Source organism: Lepidothrix coronata, unplaced genomic scaffold (genome assembly GCF_001604755.1).
Source record: "Lepidothrix coronata isolate B3197 unplaced genomic scaffold, Lepidothrix_coronata-1.0 Scaffold144, whole genome shotgun sequence".
Lineage (NCBI taxonomy): Eukaryota > Metazoa > Chordata > Aves > Passeriformes > Pipridae > Lepidothrix > Lepidothrix coronata.
In genome coordinates this window covers 851,744-868,135 of record NW_016690324.1, presented here as the reverse complement: position 1 = coordinate 868,135, position 16,392 = coordinate 851,744, and the positions used below count along the sequence as shown (strand labels likewise).

Here is a 16,392-nt window from a genome sequence, read left to right as displayed (position 1 = left end):
GGGCTCCATGACCTGCCCAGGCTCTATGATCTGCCTGAGCTCCATGACCTGCCCAGGCTTCCACAGTACCCACCCGGGCTCTGTAACCTGATCGGGCTCTGGTCCCTGCGAGGGCTCCGGTGCCTACCCGGGCTCCCGGTACCTTCATGGATTCCCGGTGCCTATCCGGGCTTCAGTACCTGCCTGGATTCCCCGTACCTGCCCGGGATCCATGACCTGCCCGGGCTCCCGGCACCTGCCCGCATTCCCAGTCCCTGCCCCAATTCCTTTGTTCCTGCCGGAATTCCCGGTCTCTGCCGGAATTCCCGGTCCCTGCCCGCATTCCCGGTTCCCGCCCCGCGCCGGGGGCTTGGGCGGCCCCGCCGCCGCTGTCCGCGGTCATGTGACCCATCCAAGATGGCTGCCGGCGAGCGCCGCGCCGCGCCCGCCGCGGGCAGGGAGGAGGATTTCGAGATTATTGACAAAAAACAGCTCCCTGATGCGGCCGAGCTGAGAAACGAGGAGAAGGCGAAGCCGGAGGAAGGGAGGTGGTCCGCTCCGATCTTGTCGCTGGCCAAGAAAGCCTCGGAAAACTTGGCACTGAGCTATGGCAGCGCCCTGAAGTCCGCGTCCCTGGTGGGGTTCGTGTCCAAGCCCGGCAGCAGTGACAGCCCGGCAAAGACAAGTACGGCTCCGCTTCTTTAGTAAACTCGCTTTTGTGGTGCGCAAATCAGTCCGCTCCCGTAAGTGCTGCTGGTTCGTGTCAGTGGTGCATGGGTCTTACTTTGAATTTTCTTTTTTAAGATGCTGCGGTTTTGTATTGGAGCAAAATTAAACGATCGACACAGATGTAGAACTTAAGAAGTGTATTATAACCAAAAGAAAACTAATATATTTGGGAAAGTTGACTTTAGTTTTATGCAGTAAGCTTTTATTTGCTGGCTTTTCTCCCTCTTTTTAAAGCTCCCCTCGGCTGCACTGAGGGATCTCCCAATTCCATGTCCTCCCTAATGTGCTGGTTCAGGGCAGGAACTCGCTGTATCTGTCATGTCAGAGAGTGGACAAGCAAACTAAGATACAGATTTGTTACAAGTTACTTTTTAACTACTCTAAAAGTTTAACCACAACTTGCTTTGTTGAACATCTGCATTCAAGGATCTAGCAACCATACAGTTTTATGGAACAGGTCTCTTAGAACTGAATGAAAAGGACTTTAGTTGAATCATATGGAAAATAAATCTCAGTGATACTCATAGTGTGGGAAAAACCCCATTCAAATGCAGCAGAAATTGGGACTGGAGCCTTGTACTCCAGTGTCTCATAATGGTGCTTAAGTCTGGAGCAGTGGAGATCAGATTTGCTCCCTTGTGCTACCTTTTTGTTTTTAATGGTACTCAGTGTTCAAGGCAGCGTTCTGTGGGGCTGAGCAGAGACAGGATGGGAAAACCAATTACCGCTAATGGACTTTTTCATTTTTTGTGAAAATTCCTCAATGTTGGATAGTCAGAGTTTAATTGTCCTGAAAAAAATAGACTCTTGTCTTTCCCTGCATCTCAAAGTCTCACACCAAACTTCTAATGGATTTGTTTCCTGGGTGCCCATCTTGAGCACCTGGGATTTAACCTGACAAAGGGCAGAATATCCCATTTTCTTCGTTTGCATTTGGAATAATGCTGTGAATACAGGTAATTCACAAGAACATTCAGCTTTTGGCAAGGGACAGGCAATGTGATGTCCTCTTGTCCTCTTAAGAGCTCCCACACTTAATGGAACTTTTACCATAGTCTTTCAGCTTCTTCTTTGTAAAGTAAAGGAATACAACACCACGTCCCCAGATTGTTCAACAGATTTGGATATGTTGATGAGTTTTATGGAAAATTCTATATGAAAAATCTGATCATAATTTAAATATAAAATGTGAACAGGCACTAAGTCACCTGTTCTACCTGTTCAATATTACCTTTGACCGAGCACTATAAATTTAATTTAAAGCAGGTATTTTTAAGAAATAAGCTAAGACCTGCAAGACCACTTGTGGAAAATTCGGAGCTTGTTCCCTATATCCTCTTTTTCCTGAGATTTTATAACCTCTACCTGCTGCTTCACATCTGTTGATCACATGTTTTAAACACACAAACCCCATCCTAAACTAGGGTGTGCCACTGAAGAAACTATGTCCTGCCTTGCAGAGAGGCCGGGAGCTACAAATCTAAAGAAAACAAATCAAGAAAGACTTGCAGTCCCGAAAACCAAGAGATGGAGAACTGTGAGCTTTCCTTTGTGCTTCAGTGTTTTCTGACTTCAAAGTGTGCTGAATAATTACAGTAAACAAGGCATGTGGCTTCAAAAAGATGTTGGAACAAATCTCTTGAATTAGATGAGAGACAAAACTGTGTGACTGCATTCTTAAAGATTGCAGCATCATGTCTGTGATCTTTTGCACTTGGGTAACCTGATTCCTAATCTTTGAGGCTTGGCTTTGGTAATGTGTCTAATACCTGTTTATTTTGCATGTACCAACTTGCACAGTTTTGCAAAAGATGTACTTGACTATGTAAACTTGCAACTAAAAAGTCTAAAAAGGAATGTTCAAGTAATTATTTAACTTAATTCAAGCCATTATTAAGACACTTTAAGTTTGTGTTCATAAAGAACATTTCATTCACATTATTTTATTTTTTTAAAATCTTGTGGGTAATACACGTATATTGAGCCAGGCTTACAAGAAAAGTATGCTTGATATGTAAAAATTTTAATTCAGAAAACCATCCAAATGGTTAATATTGAAAACATCCCCCAAAAAATCACTGATTTTCTGTTTCTAGTGTGTAACCTGACAATACTGACATTCAAAATATTACAGCCCTTTTAATCCTCAGTCTCATATCTCATTATATGCAGTTTTGAGGCATCCATTGGCTATAGTCAATATACAGTATACTCTACATATAGTATATTGCATATTAACTATATATATTATAGTATAATACAATATACTGTACAGTAACCTGCTGAGATGACAAAACTTTGTCTGCTTTGTGGTTATTAAGATCAATTTGATTAGAATGACTCCCTGTTTCCCTCTTCTGAGACAAGGAAGCGTTTTGCTCATTTTTAATCCTAAATTAACACTGTGTGCACAAAAAAGGAAGGTAAAATTAGTACTGAAGAGACTTTTGCACAGTCTTAGGAATAGTGTTGACAATCTTGAGTGTGACTGACACAGGGGAGTGTGACCGTGTCTGACCCACAGGTGACAGCAGGACTGTCCTACTGCAACAGCCGTGGCTTAAAAGAGGATTTCATTGACCACTGGCCTATGGTTGGCAGCACCTGTTGGAGACTGTGGATGCCTGAAGAAGCAGAGGGGCTGAAGCCAATCCCTGTCCCGCTCCCCGTTTTGTCCCAAAACAGGTTTTTTCCCTGGGTATGCAAGAGGCTGATACACACACAGGGTGCAGGTATTAGATTTATTTAGAGTTCTGCAATGAAAGGGGCACTGGGTGGCAAATCCACAAAACCAGCAGGATGACCACCAAAACTTTTCAATATTTTATCAAACAAAGGCCTTGATGTTCATTGGCTACAAGTTACCTAGTTCTATTATTAATTAGTATTCTTCTATTGGTTAATGATTCTCTCGCTTCTCATGCTAATTAGTCCACATGCTCAGTCTTTCACTTCTTTTGCATCAGTGGGTTTATTGGGTCAGTGGTCACGATCAGTCCCTGCCGCAATTACCTTTTACCCAGTTGGAGCTGATTCAGCACAGTTGCTGAGTTGGCTTTATTAGTTTTTTCCTTGTCTTGGAGGTTCTGCCGAATGTCATAGAATCATAGCATATGCTGAGTTGGAAGGGACCCACAAGGATCATCGAGTCCAGCTCCTGGCCCTGCACAGAACACCCCGAGACTGCCACCATGTGCCTCAGAGCATTGTCCAAATGCTCCTTGAGCTCTGGTGCTGTGACCCCTGCCCTGGGGAGCCTTTTCAGTGCCCGACCATGCTCTGGGGGAAGAAGCTTTCCTAATATCCAGCCTAAACCTCCCCGACTCAGCTTCATGCTGTCCTTGTGGTCCATAAATTCTGCATTCTCTGTGTCCACTCTCAGCAGTACATCCTTCTCCCCAAGCCTTGTTAACCTCCCCCTAGGTCTGAGGTTATTGAAACATGTCGAGCCCTAAACTTTAACAGGGCAATTCTACAGACAAGTAATTTGTCTTTCTAGCACCTGGGCATCACTTAGAGCTGCTATCTGTTTCACGGATTAAATCTCCCTTCCTGTTGGTTAGGCCTGAAAATATACAAAGACCAAATATCAAATAACATCCTTTATTGGGAAAATTTGTACATATCCCACATTTTGCAACACACACACACACACCCGGCTGCGACGAGCCCGCCCCGCGCCCCTCACACCGCTCTAAGATGGCGCCCGGCCCGCCCCGCGCGCTGTCGCCGTGGTAACGCGGCGGGCCGGGGTCCCTCAGCCCCGGCGGGTCCCCCCGGCCCGGCCCCGCCGCTCAGGTAGGGACCCCCCGGGCCGGGGGGCTGGGGCCGTGTCCCACCCGGGTGCCGGGAGCGGTGGCCCCGCTCCCCGCGGTGTCGGCGCGGGGGGCTCCCCCGGGGCTGCACCCCCAGCCCGCCCCCTGCGCGGGATGGGTGGGGGGCACCGCGGGGAGGGGGCTCCGAAAGCTGGGCAGCGTCTCCGCGCGGATTTTCCCCCTGTACTCGGCGCTGGTGAGGCACCTCAAGTGCTGTGTCCAGGTCTGGGCCCCTCAATTCAGGAACGTCATTGAGGGGCTGGAGTGGGTCCAGAGAAGGGAATGGAGCTGGGGAAGGGTCTGCAGCACAGATCTGATGAGGAGAGGCTGAGGGAGCTGGGGGGGCTCAGGCTGGAGAAAAGGAGGCTCAGGGGTGACCTTATTGCTCTCTACAGCTCCCTGACAGGAGGTTGTAGCCAGGTTGGGCTCTTCTCTCAGGCAGCCAGTGACAGGACAAGAGGACATAGTCTTAAGCTGTGCCAGGGAAGGTTCATGTTGGACATTAGGAAGAATTTCTTCACAGAATGGGTGATTAGACATTGGAGTGGAGGTGATGGAGTCACTATCCCTGGATGTGTTTAAGGAGAGATTGAATGTGGCACTCAGTGCCATGGTCTAGTTGACCTGGTGCTGATTGGACATGATCTCAGAGGTCTTTTCTAAAGCAGCTTTTCTTTCCCCACCTATGTGCCCGTAGGTGCGCGGGGCCACACCATGGAGGAACGTGCCAACCTCATGAACATGATGAAGCTCAGCATCAAAATCCTGATCCAGTCAGCCCTGAGCCTGGGCCGGACCCTGGACTCCGACTTCCCCCCGCTGCAGCAGTTCTTCGTGGTGCTGGAGCACTGCCTCAAGCATGGGCTGAAAGGTGGGCTCTGGATACCAGGCTGAGAAGAGGCAGGTCAATGAGGCGTTGTTGAGTCCTGCTGTGTCTCCAGTTTGACCTCTGAATGACATTGTTAATTGCATAAATGTACAGTGCTAATCGGCATTACAGATGTAACTATGTGGTTACCCCTGTACACCCTGTATTTTGTGCCTCCTATACTGTCAAGGTATTTTTAATGCCCCCTTTTCATTGACATGTTAGAAGCTGGTAAGACAAAGTAACACATAGACTAAAATTTTTAATTCTGGAGTTGGTAGCCTGTTACTTTTCCTCACAAACTTCTCTGTGTGCTCCCTTTAGTGAAGAAGACTTTTATTGGACAGAACAAATCGTTTTTTGGTCCTTTGGAGCTAGTGGAAAAACTATGTCCCGAAGCATCAGATATAGCAACTAGTGTTAAAAATCTGCCAGAGTTGAAGTAAGTTGGTTGTTGGAGATGATGCATTTCACTTATACTGCTGGGAAAAGGAATCCTTTGTATAGTCTCTCAGCTTCCTTAATGAGATCTTATTCCCAAAGGCAAAAATACAGCATGTAGGAGGCATTGACTTCTCCAAGAGATAAGGAGAATACCTCAAAATATTCAGAGTTTCTGATTGAAACAATACTGTCAGATTAAAAACAGTATTTGGAAACTTTTTAACCTTGCTAAAAATAACTAAAGCCTTCACAGTTATTTTCTCTCCTCTTCTTTTCCCCACTTTTATAACTTTGTGTCATTTTGTGAGTGCACTAGTAGTATTTAATTTGGGTAATTCAGGATGATGGAAAGAAACTGTTTTCAGTGGTAGCTGACAATATGTGTCTTTTCAAGTTAGGAAAACTTTACAAAATACTTTTTCTTCACCAAAGAATGAGATATACTGAAATGCTTTTGTGTTCTGGAGACAGCAGTTCATTCCACCAGGGATATTTTTTTTTTCAGTTGTTGGGGGTTTGGAGCTGGAGGGGGGGGTGTGCTTTTTTTTTTTTTTTTAACAAATAATATCCTTCATCTCACTTTGTAAACTGAGAATTTTGAGTTGCACAAATCTACTTAAAAAGAAGCTTTGTTTTTACCAAAACATGCAACTTTTCATTTTAGGACTGCTGTGGGCAGAGGAAGGGCTTGGCTTTATTTAGCACTCATGCAGAAGAAACTGGCAGATTATCTCAAGGTACTCTTGGACCATAAGCATCTGTTAAGGTAAGAGCATATGGTGTAGGTTGTGTTTCCCAAATCACTGACACGTGTTGCTCCAGAGAGAGTAATTCCTTGACCACTTCAAGCTTGTTCTTGCAGCCTGCAGAGGAACAAGTGGTTAATTGTTTCTCAGTGAAGCTACAGAAGAACTTAGTCAAGTGTTTTCTGAGAGTTCTGAATCCTCAGCCTTGTGCAATAAATTGGTGGGAAGGGGCTGCTCAGCTGAGCTTTATAAAGGCTGTGTTACTGTTTATATGATTTCAGTGATGGAAGTGCCACTATAATTGTTTGATGTGCAGTGATGCCTGATAATATTTCTTCCAGTGAATTTTATGAACCTGATGCATTGATGATGGAGGAGGAAGGAGCAGTTATTGTGGGTCTGCTGGTTGGACTGAATGTTATTGATGCAAACCTTTGCTTGAAAGGAGAAGACTTGGATTCCCAGGTAAAGATTAAACTTAAGTAGGATCAGTTGGTATAAGATTCTCATAGAATTAAGTACATCTATAAATACTTTACTGAGATGGGTCCAGAGTTCTTTCCACCATGTCCTGAGTTCATGCTTATCATGTTTCCCACAGCGAATAAAAAGAAAGTACATAAGTAGTAGTTTATGGAAATACTCTCACAACTAATAACTACTAGGAAACTGTTCACAATAAAATATGCTTTTATGACAAACACTAGCTTCCATGTTTGCATCAGCTAGGAATAATATAGGTATTATTTGTCTCTGTAAACTTAAACTTCATAATTTTATCATTTTCCAAATACACATTTTATCATTTTCCAATTCTGCTCCTATGCAGAATTGCACCATGAAGGTGTCTTAATATCTTAAATGTATTTTTCAGGTTGGAGTGATTGATTTTTCCTTGTACCTTAAGGAAACGCAGGACAGTGATGACAAACAGTACGTATGGTGAATTAATAATTCTAAACCGTTACGGGTTTTGTAGAACAAACCTGTCAGACAGTCTGTGGGAGGACATGAGTGCTGGAGACCTCAAACTATTAATCATCCTAAAAGGAGAATCCAAAACAGATTTTGTTAGCTAATACTGACTTTCAAAGATTGAGCCTGTGGTGGTTTGAACAAGAATACAATGTGGAGAGTTTATGTCTTGAGCTGGGACCAAATTAAAAGCACCCAAAATATTAGATTGGGCTTTGTTTTGATTTTAGAAGAGATGATCTGCCAGGACACCCACTGCTAAATCACTGCTTTGTTTCTAAGCACTGTTTCAGAAACGCTCTCAGTTAAGTAGCTCTCTCTGTGGGAGAGATCAGTTATGGAGGAAAAAATGTAATTTGAGGTGAAATGTTGGGTGAATTGAGATCACAGCTGTTGACAGCACTGAATCTAGAATACCTGTAGCAAATGAAGGGGATTTCATATTTTATGTGCTTCTGTCACTTCAGAGCTCTTCACTGTGGAGCTGCTGAAAAGCAGCCAAACAGCTGCTTCACCTCCCTGGTGCTTCTCATCTAGCTCAGGCACAAGTATTTTATAAGGAGACGATAAAAGGTTTCAACTCAGTTTGCAAGTCTGAAAGCCCTAGTACAAACTAACACTTTAGAATGAAGGAGTTTCTTCTCAGTCAGTAAATTTTCACTTTTACAACTAGAGATGGAGGGATTACAGCTGTCCTTGACCAGAAGCATTATGTGGAAGAACTGAACCGACACCTAAGGTGGGATTTTCATCTATTCTCATATACAAACACTTGTCCTGTTTAGCTTTTTCAGTATGGCTTTGAATGTCTCTGCCATCAGTCTTAGAGATTTTTGTCTGATCTTGAAATGCCTTTCCTGATTATTTTCCAAAAATCTTAGTTTCATTTTATAGTCTTGCTCTTCTGCAGGCACATGCAATGCAGAAAACAAGTCACGTAATAGTAGTTTACTTTTTTAAGACTGATTAACATAACACTGTGGAGGTATGTTTTCAAGAGAAACTATTACAAGTGCATCTGGAAGTTCATTCCTCAGAGGAGGAGTCTCTGCTCTTCGCCCCATAGGTTGTTCAGTGGGAAGAGAGGACCTCACTTCCCTTCTTGAGCAGGAGAGGTGTTAGCACTGCAACAGCTGAGCCAGAACAGGGCTGCCAGTTGTATGGAAGGGCATGGTCCTCTTAGTGCTTAGCAGGGACAGTTGTCCTTCCTTGGGGGTATTTTTCAGTTCACCAAAGTATTTAGTTATTAAGAAATGCAAGATGGTTAAAAAAAATACTGTTGAGGACAGGAATAAATGCTAAATGTTGGCACTTTTTTTACCATTGTTATGTGTCTCTTCCTTGCTGCAGTTGCACGGTTGCAGATCTTCAGAACAAAATAGACTGTTTGGAAAAGACCAATTCAAAACTCCAGGAAGAGGTTTGTGTCTGGTCTGTTAAATATTTCTCACAGCTCTTTTCCATCAGAGGCAAAAATCCCCAAGAATGTACCTTAGACCTAAAACATTTGAGTAGGTACTGGTGAGATGTGGGGGACTGGGCAGGCTGGCATGGGTTGGCACAAGGAGAAAGCTTTCTGGGAAGCTTCTGCATTAAATTAGTGGTTAAAATGCTTTTGGGCACCTATTTGGTAGATGGATTTCCTTAATCAAGTTTTTTGTCTTGCAATGGTGTCTCTACCCAAAAGTAATCAAACCACTGACATGGACATGACTTGTCCCTCTTCCTTCTGCACATACACATGTGTATTTGTCATGTGAGTGATCCTGGAAAAACAGAAGTTAAAAAATCTTTCCCAGCTAGAAAGTAAAATAGAATCCAGCAGCATGCTTTATGTGTGTGTGTATATATATATATATATAAACCCACCACCACACAAAAAATATATCTGTCTTTCAGAGTGGATCTGTGTAGTCCAATTTCCAGTGTATTTTTGGTATCCCCACTCGAAAATGCTGTACAATTCTACCAGTGAATGCCAGCCCTGACCTGCTGTGTGACTTCTAGTTAATACCACAGATCCAGGGTGGATTTTAGCCTTTTACACTTGGATGCATTTCTTTGGGCAGTTTAATAATAATTGATGAGGGTGTGAAGCAGAAGGCAGTGAACAAACGTGCGTGGGGTTATTAATTTTGGCTGTACAGTGGGTTCGGCTGCAGGAGGGTCAGGCAGCTCCTGAAAGGGGAAGTGAGCAGCACACCTGCTACAGAGACTGAGCTGCTGACCTTAGAATTGCTCCAGATGTTGCCTTATAATCACTGCTTGCACAGTGATTAAATATAGATCTGTTCTCTCTATAAACAGCTTGCAGCAGCTACTGACCGAATTGGATCACTGCAGGAAGAGCAGCAACAGTTAAAACAACAGAATGAATTGATTCGTGAACGGAGTGAAAAGAGTGTAGAGGTGGGCCACCGATTTAAAGATGATGAGGAGCCTTAAAATAAGTGATCTCCTTTAATCAGCTGTAGTTAGTGCTCTCAAACCCACTGGGAACTGGAATGCTCAGCCAAGCTGAGCAGGCTGCAGTGCAGATCACTGAGTTTGGGTGTTGTATGCTCAGGCATTTAAATTATTTTAGGCATACTTAGGGATACTTTAAATACTTTGTGATATTATGTGGCTTTTCTGCTGATGTTTCTTGTAGGTAACAAAAGAGGATACAAAAGTAGAATTGGATACTTACAAGCAGTCACGACAGGGTCTTGATGAAATGTACAGTGATGTTTGGAAGCAGTTGAAAGAAGAAAAAAAAATCAGGCTGGTAAGAAAACTTAACTATAGAAAGTGAAGTAAAAGACACAGGATTCAGCCTAAACTGTAACATTACAAATAAAATACATCTGCTGTACACCTTTTGCAGCTATTCAGAATTCATGAAGGAATTGCAAGCAAGATGCCAGATGGGCATTGGTCATTAACAGTGTCTGTGAAAAACTGGGAATTGGGGCTTTTGGAATGTTGGAAATTAAAGGTCTTTCTCTGTTTAAGAAACTACCAACATTACAGCAGAGACACATAGTTTTGTGTATAGGGTTATATGGGTTTTGGAAATGCTTATCCCTGATGTATGACTACGCTGCAGTAACTAGGAAATCTCTTTGTAAGGAACTAGAGAAAGAGCTGGAGTTACAAATTGGAATGAAAACAGAAATGGAAATTGCCATGAAACTTCTGGAGAAAGATACTCATGAAAAACAAGATACTTTAGTTGCACTTCGCCAACAGTTAGAAGAAGTGAAGGCCATTAACTTGCAGATGTTTCACAAATCTCAGGTATGTGCAGGGGGTTGGGGATGGGTTTGTGGGGTTTCTGTTGTTTGGGTGGGTTTGTGGTGTTATGTCATGTTTTTTTTCAATTGGACAAAAAATAAACTGATAAGCATTTCTACAAGGAAGCCACGGAGTAGTAGTGCTCACACAAAATACACAGAGTTTGTTGCTGTTAATGAAATAAAAGTTTAACTAACCATTAAATAAGGGTTTAGCAAGCCTTTCCCTCCCATATGTGGTGCCAGAGGGGATTCCTCTCGATTTTTATGGGCTGTTTCCTGATGCCTGTTCAGGCTTTACCCAGGCCTTTGCCCTTTCACAGATACTTGCAAGGCACAGCCCAGTGAAGTCCCAGTGCTGAGGTGGGCCTTTGCTTTTGAAAGCAGTATTTATTTTGGGGGTTTTTGGCTTCCTGATTCCATGCCCACTGAGTGCAGTTGTTGCATTCAAATCATCATTGATGATCTTATCCCGTCCATTTAATCTGATAACTTCTTTCTTCAAGCTTTTTTCCAAAGAGAGGATTGTTGGCTTGTAGCTGATCTCATAGGTAAAAACTTAGCTAAGGGTTGGGATTTTTTTCTGAGGTCTTAACAAAACAAGTGGAGCAATGTCTGCTCTGGCATTATCAGCATTTTGTTTGTACATTCCAGTTAGACCCAGGCCTGGCCTTTAGCAAGCTGAACATTCTTGATGTGGTGGCAGACTTTAAACACTGTGTTCGCTGTTTCCTATAGAATGCAGAGTGTTCATTACAACAGAAAACAGAAGCAATATCCTCTTTTGAAGGAAAAACAAATGAGATGATGTCCTCTATGAAACAAATGGAAGAGAGGTAATAATTACCAGCTCAGAAAGTTAACACTGAAGTCAGTAAAAACTTCCCAGTGTAAACCTTTACAGGATGACCTTCCATATGCCCCTATAGACATTTGGGCACACGTGCCAGCATGATCTTTTTTACTTTCTCCTCCTTATCTCTCTGTGCTTGCTGTTCTCTTATCCCAGGCAAAGGTGCCCATAATTGACCCATTGAAAAGCCATAGCTCTTTCCATAGGCAGGCCATTTAAAAACAAGTTAACTTCAGCTTAAGAACTAGTATGACTCTAGCTTTTGTTGTTTGGGGTTTTTTTTCAGAAATAATTACTTTCAAAAGTCTTTTTCTTTTTTTTCTCCACTTGCATTTTCAGTTCAAGCTTTTATAAAGATCTGTCCTGGTAAATCTAAAAGAAGAGGATGAGAGGGTGTAGTTAAGGGGTGAATTGACAACAAATGCACGTGTTCCTTGCCTCGTAGGCTGCAGCAGGCAGAGAAGGCAAGGCAGGCTGCCGAGGAACGGTGCACCAAGATGAAGCAGGAGCTGGCTGGCAAGCTGGACACGTGTCGGCAGCAGATGTCCCAGCTGGACAGCAAATGGTATTTAATCTGATGGAATTTTTTTTCCTTCCCCTTTGCCATTCCTCTCAGAAGTGCTTTCTACTCCTTTTGTGCTCGGGTCTAAGGAGGGGTAGGTTTGAATTGTCTTGGCCTGGCATTGACAGAAGTAGGCAGGATCCAGGGAAGCACAGCATTTCTGTGCAGTGCACAGTGAGCATGAGGATTTTCACATGTTTTTTTCCAGAATATCCAATTGAGATCACAGAGTGCCAGCAGAATTTTGGCCATTCCAACCAGCAATGAAGCTTTCAATTGCTTTTTTAATAAATCAGGAGATAGGTATGGTCACACTTGTAGGCTGAGCAGAGAAGTGACTGTCATCCAAAGGGATTGGGGTTTTTAAAGGGGGTTTGGGGCTTGTTCTTAGGGAATGTTAATCCTCTGAAGATTTCTAATACCAACAGAAAATGTTTCTTTCACTGTTCAGACATCAGGGTAGAGTGTCCCTTTTAAACAGTTTAAACACAGGTAGTGAAATATGTACTTGTGGGGATTGGGTTTGGGGGAGTTGGACCTTTTAGTTGTTTGGTTTTCTTCTAGCTGTTCATTGCTGCTTCTTTCCTGTGACCTGAAGATGTTAATATAGTTTTTGATGTCTGTTGTCATTACAGTTTGATATCTGCTGCCCATTCTTTCCTTTCCAAGAACACCACTCTAGTTTTACCCTCTTTTGGACAAGATTTCTTCTCCTCATACTGTTGCTATCCTTAAGTTCTATGGGATATTTTTCTGCTATAGGTTTTTTTAGAATGAATTATTTTTCAATAGCTCAACTCTGGAAAAGGAGTTAAAATCTGAAAAGGAACAGAGGCAAACTTTGCAAAAAGAACTGCACCAAGAGAAGGATGCAACTACTCTGCTTAAAACAGAATTGCAACAGATGGAAGGACTGAAAAAGGTATGCACAAGCTTCAAGTGTTCAGAACAACTGAATGTGATTTATTTTTTAAGCATGAACATTCTTGTTAACCTGAAGAAGATTTGCTCCTGTGTATGGAGCAGTTTAGATTGTGAGGGCACAATTGCACATCTGTATCTGTCTGTGTGCTCATGGGTGGGCACAGGACTGATATGTTCTAGCTCTGCTCAACAATGTTCAAAGCCTGAAAATCTTCCTCTTTCTGGTAAATACAGTTAAATGATTTCATCATTTGTGCAGAACCAATGGGTAGCTCAGCCCTGTAATTCTAAACATCAAGCCTCAGAAATAAGTTTGTAAAGAAGCTGATTCTTGTGAACTGCTTGGGTAGTTTGGGTAGACTGATCAAGGTTATTGGTCAAACAGTGAACAAAAATGTTGATTTCATGCTTGATTTTATAGGAACTGAGAAAACTGCAAGATGAGAAGCAGCAGTTGGAGAAAGTCTGTGAGGAACAGGAACAAGCTCTTCAGGAAATGGGACTTCATCTCAGCCAGTAAGTTCTAGGAACTGAACTCCTGTAACATAACCTGGAGTATCAAACTAATACCAAGAATTTTAAACCTCATCCAGTTACAAAAATCAATTGATGTAAGAATTTTAGGAGGTAGTTACTAGGCATGGGAAACTAAAGAGCCATGAAATAAAAATAAGGGAGATCCTTGTAAGAGTGAGCTGGCTGAGAGATGAAACACTGCAGGAAATGTTTAGTTCTTACAGTGGAACTGTGCTTTTCCCACATTCTTTTGGTTATACTGAAAAGGGGGCAAACCCCAAGGTGACAAAGTTTCCTGGTGATAGTGAGTGGTTCAGAGGCATAATGGGGGGCTGGCTGAAGAACTGAGAATTGAGGTGTAGATTCAGTGGCTGGACAATGGAATGGGAGGGAAAACCAAACACAACTAAATATAAAGTCATGCAGAGGGCATAATTTTTTTTTCCAGATCAAAGTTGAAGATGGAAGACATTAAAGAAGTCAATAAAGCACTAAAGGTATTCTACATCTCATGGGTATTTTGACTGTACATACAAATTTCATTTAACACCTTCAAATTTCACCACAGTTATTCTGCTCTAAAAGGTGGCTTTTGAAAAATACCAACAACATTCGTAAAATGCCTTTGAATTTTGTTTTGTAAGTTTATTTGTATCTCCAGTGTGGTTTTTATTCAAATTTTCCAGGGTCATACTTGGCTGAAGGATGATGAAGCAACACACTGCAAGCAATGTGAAAAGGAATTCTCCATCTCAAGAAGGAAGGTAATGTTGCTCGGTGGATTATTTTTAAACAATCTGTGGCAAACAAAAATGGTGCTGTTGCCTAGTTTGCAAGGGAAGACTGACTCTGCTTCAATTCCAGATCTTGTTGACGTGATAGCTACACAGGGATTAATTTGGCATTTCCCATCCTAAATATAATGTTTCCTCCTGCTTTTGAGTGCTCTCCTTGGTGGGAGCTGCTGTGGGCTGTGTTCAGTCTCCCCTCCCGGCTGAGCAGGGCCGACAGGCCGTGCTCCGTGCCCGGCTCCCGGGGGGTGCTGCGGGGTCCTGGGCCGTGCTTTGGGACAGCGCGGGGCACGCGGCAGCCCAGGGGCCGGATCTCCTCCCTGTAGAGCCGGGCCGGAGAGCAAGGACTGGCTGCGGGAGGGGTGATCTGGAGAGAGCTCCATCAGTCCAGGCCCGCGCCTGCTCCTGCTCCCGCTCCCGCTCCGCCCTGAGCCAGGCCGAGCGCAGTTCCCGGCTGTTGGAGGGCGGGCGGCTGCGCCGGGATCGGCTGCGCAGGATCGTGCCCGGTGTTGGGCCCTGCGCAGGAGGAAGTGCTGCCGGGAGGGCTGGGCCTGGTGGGGAGTGAAGGGGGATGTCAGTGCCTTCAGAAACCCTTTCCAAGGTCTGACTTCTCTCTTCCTGGTGCTGCTTTTAGGCAGCTGTGCTCACTCTGACTCTGTTTGCAGCACCACTGCAGGAACTGTGGAGACATCTTCTGCAACACTTGTTCCAGTAACGAACTCGCGCTGCCGTCGTACCCTAAACCCGTCCGTGTCTGCGACACCTGTCACACGTTGCTGCTCCAGCGGTGTTCCTCCAACTCCTCCTAAGGCCCTCCCACCCTTGACAGAAGCGCTTTAACATTGGAAAGTAGCCATTATTTTTTTAATTCTGAATTGCAAGTGTCCTCTGTGCAGCAGACTGGCTGGTCTCTGATAATTTCCTCTGTGGGACAGAGCAATGTAAAATAATTTGTAGGGACTGTGCAAGCTAATGCTTCTCCCAACTGGAATAATTAAGAAACTTATATTGACTGTAATTTCCCTTAAAGTTCTATTTGAAACTAAAATCACTTTTCTGATTTTTATAGGTATTTGTATTAAAATTTGTATATGGCATTTCTACATTTATTTCATCCCTGTAGACGTCCCTGTCTCTGCACATGAACTTCAGTTCCTCTGTACCTTCATTGTAGGTGCTCCTGTGTGTCTCCTGGCTCATGTACAGTTTTGTATTTGCTCTAAGTCAGAGAGGAAAAGGTCAGTTTATGAATTGTCTATAGAAAGAGCTTTATGGGGAGTGTCGATGAATGTGCCTTCAGTTCACTGCGGAGTCAAAACCTGCACATTGTACTTGTTCTGGAAGTCGCTGTGACCACGGTGTGGTAGTTACACAATAAAGCCTTTTGCAAAAACTGAAAGCAAGAGACGTTCTGATTTTAAACAGCTGTTGGTCACAGATGCCAGAAGAGAATGTTCTTATCCAGCCATGCACATCCAGGGCTTAAGCTAAAGACTCCAGAATGAGTCTGGGATACCTGACCGACACTGTGGTATTCTGGAAGGTGCGAGATGAAGCCCCTGCTCTGCAGCAGCTTCCACCCTTCCCTGGAAGAAAGGGGGCAGTGACTCCAGCTCGCTGTGCCCAGCTCTGTGACACAGCAGGGCAGCTCTGCCCCAGCCCAGGGGTGTTCATTCTGTCAGGCCTGGGCACAGCTGCAGCCGGGTCCCAGAGCAGTTTGTGTTATGGAGCACCAGCACACTGGGCTGTTGCCTCACCCCAGGAACTACAGGGTGAAGGCACCACTGTCCCCAACAGCACCCTCATGGAGATGTGCACCCTCCAACAGGAATGTCGTGAGAGCCACAGGTTCCAGAAGAGCTCCTTGAGGCTCCATGTGGAACAGTGCAAACCCAGGTGTGATCCCCCAGCTCTG

General features: G+C 43.9%; 1 protein-coding gene across 6 annotated transcripts; it reads left to right on the top strand.

Moving 5' to 3' along the window:
- The first annotated feature begins 352 nt into the window (after positions 1–352).
- On the top strand, positions 353–15,876 carry RUFY1 (RUN and FYVE domain containing 1). 6 transcript variants are annotated; one of them, XM_017828000.1, is made up of 18 exons: positions 353–664; positions 5,221–5,394; positions 5,716–5,833; positions 6,500–6,601; positions 6,923–7,046; positions 7,456–7,514; positions 8,230–8,295; positions 8,907–8,976; positions 9,864–9,965; positions 10,207–10,323; positions 10,668–10,835; positions 11,570–11,667; positions 12,130–12,249; positions 13,039–13,168; positions 13,592–13,686; positions 14,135–14,183; positions 14,373–14,450; positions 15,143–15,876. In XM_017828000.1, the coding sequence occupies exons 1-18, from the start codon at positions 397–399 to the stop codon at positions 15,284–15,286; spliced, it is 2,082 nt and encodes a 693-aa protein (XP_017683489.1). In that variant the 5' UTR covers positions 353–396; the 3' UTR covers positions 15,287–15,876. The 6 variants fall into 6 exon arrangements, with proteins under 6 accessions (XP_017683489.1, XP_017683493.1, XP_017683490.1 ...); XM_017828004.1 differs by having other exon boundaries at positions 392–722; positions 15,143–15,286; XM_017828001.1 differs by lacking the exon at positions 353–664 and adding an exon at positions 3,241–3,440 and having other exon boundaries at positions 15,143–15,286.
- Positions 15,877–16,392: the final 516 nt, after the last annotated feature.